This window comes from Solea senegalensis, linkage group LG18 (genome assembly GCF_019176455.1).
Source record: "Solea senegalensis isolate Sse05_10M linkage group LG18, IFAPA_SoseM_1, whole genome shotgun sequence".
Classification (NCBI taxonomy): Eukaryota; Metazoa; Chordata; class Actinopteri; order Pleuronectiformes; family Soleidae; genus Solea; species Solea senegalensis.
In genome coordinates this window covers 19,619,140-19,627,079 of record NC_058041.1, presented here as the reverse complement: position 1 = coordinate 19,627,079, position 7,940 = coordinate 19,619,140, and the positions used below count along the sequence as shown (strand labels likewise).

Here is a 7,940-nt window from a genome sequence, read left to right as displayed (position 1 = left end):
CTCGGAAGTGCCGGGTCGCTACAACAGGGTAGCAGCGGCGTGTAGTGTGTAATGTCCTCTAAAGACCCGGAGGTGTCAGACAGACAGTAATGCTGGGGCCAGCGGTGCTCAGGACTCTCCGAGCCCCGTTCCCCCGCACACTGACCGCGGCCTCGGAGTCCGTCCTCCATCCGTCAGTCCCGTGGAGGAGGACGTCCTGTGTCAGGACGCTGCTGCTGTGCTCCGCCTTATGCGCTGGACACAACAAGTGGTCTAAGGTGAAACACATTAAAGGACCCAAAGATGAGGCGAGAGCGAGGATGTTCATGAAGCTCGGCTTGATGATAAGAATAGCTGTGAAAGGTGAGGCTTCATTGTCCTGTCACCGTCTTCATGAGACTGCAAACACACAATAGTTTGATGTGGCTGTTTTTATACCTGCTTTCATCTGCAGAGGGAGGAGCCAACCCAGAGCTGAATATCAACCTCGCTCACATCGTGGAGCAGTGCCGCAACAAAAACATGCCCAAGGCTAGCATAGAAACTGCTATCAAGAGTGCAGTAAGTTCTCCACCACGCTCACTGTTAAACTTCGTGAATTTTCCATGAGAATTTAATGGAATAAACTGGAACATTTCAAAACTGAAGGTTGAGAACTTAAATATAGTTATATTAAATATATTTGATCATAATCTTGGCTAAAACAGTCAGATTTGATGCAAATACAGTTGAATATCAATGCTATTCCTCAATCATAGGTACACAGCACACTACTCACTTCAGGTCTGTGTTGCTTAAACACACATAATTGAATTAAAGAGGTGTTCAGTGACTGTAGCGCGCTCCAGTCCAGTCATAAGCGTGAGGCTCTTGGTTATGAGACAGCGTTTACAGCTACAGTGACATTTCCATGTATTTTTTGTACATATCTATATATATATCTATGTATATACACATATATAATGTATATTTCAGTAATATATCTTACTCTATATGTCTTATCTCATGTCACAATATAATATCCATGTATTATCCAGCCCTCCACGACATGCTCTCGTCTCAACATCTTCTCTTGTGGTTCTACAGGAAAAAGCCAAACTGGCGTCTCAGCACACATTTGAAGCTCGTGGACCTGGTGGATGTTTGCTGCTCATCGAGGTCCTCACTGATAACAACGCTCGCAGCCACCAGGAAATTAAACGTCTGCTCGGCAAGAATGGGTGAGGATTCTTAGTGTTGCACAGAAACACCTCTGTGCTCCTGCCATGTGTTGATAAACCAAGATAGAAAGAGGATCAATAGAGGTACAGGTGTTGTTCATGTATTTTTACACAACACCTTTGTTCTTTTAAAGTAGGTTCTAAAAAAAATGTTTTTGCTTTGTCTTTACACTCAAGAAACCAGGGTTTGTGTGATAGTCAAAAAGTAAAAAAAACTCTCTAGTCTCAAACCACCTGGACTGTCCCACCTTCCATCTCCCCTGTGAACCCCTCATTACCTCCATCCTACACACACTGAACCCACATGAAGCCTCTGGAGCCTCAGGCTCAGAGGAAGGGTGCTCAAGGTCCCGACTATGTGGAGTCTTCACCAGACTTTTCCAACACCTTTTGGACTCTGGGTGTGCTGCTAATCCCCCAAAAGCCCCACTCTAAGGACCTTAAAGGGGACATATTATGCAAAATCAACTTTTTAATAATTTCAGTACTTATATTTGGGACTCTGGAGGCCCTACCAGTCGCCAAAGTGTAGAAAAAGAATACTCAGTCATGTTTTCGTGGTCCCCCTTAGTGTAAGTATAGGTGATAAAACACTCCATGTTGAATTCCCTGCGCTTATGACGGCAGCATGCACATTTCAGCGCAAATGTTACCGCCCACCAGTAAGTTTACTTGGAGAGCTCCACCTTAGCTCCACCTTAGCTCCACCTTGTCCCTATAAAATGTGTGAGTGCAGGCGAGGGAGGAAGAGCGGTATTATGTGTGTTTGCCTGTGTCTCATTTGCATATAAAGGGACCATGCACAAAACCGAGCGTTCTGAAAGGGGCGGGTTTAGCAGGGTTATTGAACTGCTATGGTGCTTCATCCTTATGGTCTTTTGACCAAAGCATGTCACTGACATGTTCATTAGGACACCAGGGAACTATTTAACTCGGAGAAATAGGGTTATAATATGTCTCCTTTAAGGACTACAGAGCAGTAGTAAGAGGGTGTAGACGATGTTTGTCACTGTCACCAAACCACTGGACTCTTCACACACACACTCGTCTGCTTTTACTACTGTACACAGACACAGACCTTCAGGTTCTGTATATGAGAGGGCACAACAAGTGTTTTTAAACAGTTTCACGTCCAGCAAACTCATTTTAAACCCAGGTCTCAGACTTTTAATCAAAACTCACGAGAATGAAATACCACAAAGACCAAGGAGCCGTTCTGTGGGAGCAGAGAGTAACTCTGAACCCCTCTTTAAACACCTCAGTATCCAGGGTCAACACATTGAGCAGCTCGAGTTTTTAAACACATGCGTATAGAGATTGACTCCACCCTATCTTTTACACAACAACGCCTCCCCCTGCTGAGGAAACTTTAACATCACATCCTGGTTCAGCTCCCTCTCCACCAAAAACCAAACTCAACTCTCCCGCATCGTTAATCAAGCCAGTAAAATCACAGGTTCACCACAAACGAGGGATGCACCCAAATGACGAGGATCGAGTTCAGTCGCGACTGCAGCCAAGTTTAGCTTTTGCACAGAGAGACTTTCCAGCATTTAATAGGTGCTGCTCCAATGTGTGCTCGCATCTTGTTGGAAGCAGTCGTTTTGTTTTGGTGAGAAAAGTCTTTTTTCAGGTGATTCTCTGCTTGTCCACAGTGGGGCGCTGTCAAATGGCATCCACCACAGCTTCAGCAGGAAGGGAGTTGTCACATCAGTCGGCAAGAGCATCTCCATGGAGCAAGCTCTGGAGCTGGCCATCGAGGCCGGAGCTGAAGACGTCCATGAGAGTGAGGATGAGGACGAGCAGCGTCTCCTGAAGGTCAGAGCAGAGGTCACATACACACACGCACACACACACACACGCACACGCACACATACACACACACGCAGCAGCAGTGATGAGTTCAAATAATTGCAATTCCAGATATTTCTGCAAAGACTGAAGAACTGACTTAAACTTCATAATCAAAGCTCATAATAAGTCATGAAGATGCAGCTCAACACTGAAAGAATAAATCACAAGGACTGTATGTTAGAGAGTGAGGGAGGAGATTTTATCATTGAGATTAATGTATTTACATATGAAAACTCTTAGTTTACCCCAGTTTACCACAGAGGTTGAAATGGTAACAACAAAACAAATAAAAAAAGCATTACATTTAAAAATAGCAACATGTTTGGAGGGAAAGAAATGCTGGTTTATTAAAAAGATAATTGGAACAATCTGCCTGTTCCAGTCAAATGAGCTTTATATTTAAAGTCACATCTGCCAATTTCTTCATTCCTTTTTTGGAATGAAAATTGTTTGTAAAGTACATGAGGAAGGAAGAGGGATATGGATATATATAATATTATACAATCTTGTTTTAAATAAGGATACATACAATGGATATGTAATGCCTTCTTCTTCAAAATGATAGTTTTGGTTCAGAGAACATAATATATCCAATGAAGACAAAATAATCAGACAGTATATCAAAGAAAAACAGAAAAATAATAATAAAAGGAGATAGTCCTTTGTTTGTCCTACAGTGGGGAAATGTACATTGTTACAGCAGCAAAGACAGTAAAGATACAAATAATAAATAATAAATAATAATCATGCATTTACAAGAAAGTACACTGTAGAAAGATATTAACACTAAGACTAGAACAATTACAATAGAAAGTGCTGTACATTAGCCCCGCCCTCTGACTTTGATGAGCGAGTTTGACAGATAAAATAAATTAATGATCCACTGCAACATGGACCATGAAATAATTAAATGTGTCATGAAATAATAAAACGTGCCATTAATTAATGAATTAAATACATGTAATTATTTAATTACACACACCTCTTGATGACAACAGCGGGGGCTAACGCCAGACACATTGCTGGGCCTGGGGCCTTCTGTCACTGGCTGACGACACGTCAGTCCAAGTTATAAACAAATAGGAAATGGCAGCTTCAACGAAAGGCTAGCAATACTACTAGAGCAGGTCCACAGAGCTATGATGCGTTTAATGACATATGGAAAATCCAGCTCAGCTTCACAAAAAATAACCATATTCTTTCTGGAAATATAATCATAACATACTGAAAAAGTAATTGAATTCAGACACGTTCAGACACACATTCATTTGATTATTAAAAAAAAATTTAAATAATAATAATAAAAAAAAATACTTTTTTTTACATGTCATTTAGCAGACGCTTTTATCCAAAGCGACAATAAGTGCATTTAAACATTTGGGTACAAATAAGAGCTAGAAGTAAGTAAGAGCTTCAAGTAAACCAAACTATGAAGTGCTAGTCATAAGTGCGATGTATATGTATTTTTTTGGTTTTTTTTTTGTCGTCTTGTCCCGGGGGAGATCGTTCCACCATTTGGGAGTGAGGACAGTGAACAGTCTCGAGTTCTGCGAATGCCTCTGCGATCCTCTCAGTGAGGGGGCAGCGAGCCGGTTTACTGATGCAGAGCGAAGTGGGCGGGCTGGGGTGTAGGTTTTGATCATGTCCTGGATGTAGGCTGGACCGGATCCGTTTGTAGCATGGAACGCAAGCACTAGAGTCTTGCGTTCCATCAACATCAGGGCCTTCTCTGCTGGCCCTGACAGCCCACCACTGCCTATGTGTATATATACTGTATATATACTGTATATGTATGTATATAAAGTGGAGCAAAAAACTATTGGGGACACCCACGATTGTGCAAGTTCTCCCACTCAAAAAGATGACAGAGGTCTGTAATTTTCATCATAGGTACACTTCAACTGTGAGAGACAGAATGTGGAAAAAATCCAGGAAATCACATTGGATGATTTTTAAACAATTTGTGTTTTCCTGCAAAAAATAAATATTTGGACACCTACAAACAAGCAGGAATTCTGGCTATCCCACACTTGTAAGTTCTTCTTTAAGAGGCTCTTCTATCCTCCACTCGTTGCCTGTAATAGTGGCACCTGTTTGAACTCATTATCTGTATAAAAGACAGACCTCCATGATGGCCAAGACCAAAGAGCTCTCTAGACACCAGACACAAAATTGTAGACCTGCACAAGGCTGGGATGATAGAACAATAGGCAAGCAGCTTGGTTAGAAAAAATCAACTGTTTTCACAATTATTAGGAAATGGAAGACATATAAGTTCACTCACAATCTTCCTCGGTCTGGGGCTCCATGCAAGGTCTCACCTCGTGGGGGACAAATGATCTTGAGAACGGTGAAGAATCAGCCCAGAACTCCACGGGGGGACCTGGTCAATGACATGAAGAGAGCTGGGACCACAGTCACAAAGGTTACCATCAGTAACACACTACGTCATCATGGATTGAAATCCTGCAGAGCCAGACAGGTTCCCCCGCTTAAACCAAAACATGTCCAGGCCCGTCTAAAGTATGCCAGAGGCCATCTGGATGATCCAGAGGAGGATTGGGAGAATGTCATGTGGTCCCATGAGACCAAAATTATATTAATATTAATAATAATTAACTATTTGGTAACATCTCCACTCACCGTGTTTGGAGGAAGAAGAATGCTGAGTTGCATCTCAAGAACACCATACCTACTGTGAGGCATGGGGGTGGAAACATCATGTTTTGGGGCTGCTTTTCAGCAAAGAGGACAAGACGACTGATCCGTATTGCAGAGAGGATGAATGGGGCGAAACACCAAACACACCGCCCGGGCAACAAAGGAGTGGCACCATAAGAAGCATTTCAAGGTCCTGGAGTGGCCAAGTCAGTCTCCAGACCTCAACCCAATAGAAAGTCTGTGGAGGGAGTTGAAAGTCTTTGTTGCCCAGCGACAAAGTACCACAGATCTGGAGATGATCTGCATGGAAGAATGAGACAACATTCCAGCTACAGTGTGCACAAACCTGGTCAAGAACTACAGGAAACATTTGACCAGTGTAAACAGAGGTTACATCACAAAGTATTGAGTTGATGTTTTGTTCATGTCCAGTTATTTATTTTCCTATGAAGTATACAAATAAATTGTTTAAAAATCATCGATTTCCTGGATTTTTTTCCACATTCTGTCTCTCACAGTTGAAGTGTACTTATGATGAAAATTACAGACCTCTGTCATCTTTTTGAGTGGCAGTACTTGAACAATCGTGGGTGTCCCAATACTTTTTTGCCCCACTGTATATACAGTATACTATATACTGTATATATACTGTATACGTAAGTATATATATATATATACATACAGTATATATTGTGTCAAAACAAACAAACCACAATGATTCCCCTTTAACGGTTTCTTTGTTATTTATGAAGTAAAAGTCAAATATTCACTTTTAAGAAGCTTAAAAAATGATAAATACTAAAATTATAAATGCCGTTCAGACCAGTGAATCCATGATAAAAAATTGTTGACGATGAATTTAGTTGCAGCCTTAATAACATCTATATTCTTATGTCATCACCTTATTGTTGATAAAGTTTCACTCCACAAATCAGACTGATCACACCTCTCTTTACAGTTTATCTGTGACGCCACGCAGCTCAATCATGTCCGTGCCTCGCTGGAGAGTGTGGGAGTCCAGATCTCGTCTTCTGGACTGGAGTGTCTTCCCAGCACCATGTCACCTCTGGACCAGGAGCAGCTGAGTGCTGCCTCCACACTCATAGAGGCTCTCAGTGACTGTCCAGACGTGGTCCAAGTGTGGGACAACATCCAGGCTGATGGTTGAGGACGGTGGACACATGGACATTGGACAACCTTGCACATCAGTCAGCATCAACACGACAACAGCTTGTCTTGGACATCAGCAGGATGAACGTCTCGGCCACTGTTCGATATTGTCTATATTGGATGATATGTGACGATTTACCTAAGATCATAAATAAAGTGAACTCTAAGAGACTTTGAATTCAACATTTACATGTTAATTATGATTATTTGTTTTATACAATATACATTTAAAAATATGGAATATGAAGAAATGTGTCTTTGGGATCAGCAAAGACCACAACCCCCAACCATCCAGTGGCACACTGGCAGTTTCATTGACATGAATACTTGCTTTTGAGGAATGGACTATCCATTTTGAGCAAGTGACATGCTTTTGCAGGTTATCCACTAGGTTTTGCAGTTTGCACTAATTGTTTTGAGAAATGCACTAACTGCTGTGCAAATGTTAATAGTGATGTGAGAAAAGCACCAAAGCCACTGAGAAAAACTGTAAAAAGTGTTTGTCCTACATTTAATCACAACATACATAATCTCATCTCTCTGTACAAACTAAAACTTTTTTGTAATAATAATAATTATATTATAGGAGAAGAGAAAAACCGAGACAACGAGCGAGTACTCGTTGTCTACTACTACTACTACTACTTTCAGATGGCGGTGCGTGGACATGCAGCTCCTCTCTTTCCCGTCAGATCTGTGTTTTTATGTTTTTTGTGTTGTGCACCTACGTGCATATGTTCGTCTCCGTTACGTCCCGTAAACCCAAGGTGCACATACTCCCGTGAGTTTTTGCTCGCCATCAGCAGAACTACATTCACAGACATAATCCCAGCAGACACGGAAGAGCTACTCGGCTGCGGTCTGCTGCAGAGGCCTGCTCAGCCACCGACCCCCACTACTGCAACCAGCCCACAGTGGAAGCGCCACAAGTGGTGTATGAGGAAGCAAAAGAGGGGAAAGCGCGGAGGTATCCAGGCTAGGCTAGCCCTCGTCGGCCAGCTATCCCTACCATCACACTGGCGAACGTACGCTCGCTGGAAAACAAACTGGACTACA

General features: G+C 42.1%; 1 protein-coding gene across 1 annotated transcript; it reads left to right on the top strand.

The window, feature by feature from the left end:
• Window positions 1-7,067, top strand: LOC122759607 (translational activator of cytochrome c oxidase 1-like). Its single transcript, XM_044014544.1, has 5 exons — window positions 1-342; window positions 434-540; window positions 1,066-1,199; window positions 2,855-3,017; window positions 6,673-7,067. The coding sequence occupies exons 1-5, from the start codon at window positions 90-92 to the stop codon at window positions 6,880-6,882; spliced, it is 867 nt and encodes a 288-aa protein (XP_043870479.1). The 5' UTR covers window positions 1-89; the 3' UTR covers window positions 6,883-7,067.
• Window positions 7,068-7,940: the final 873 nt, after the last annotated feature.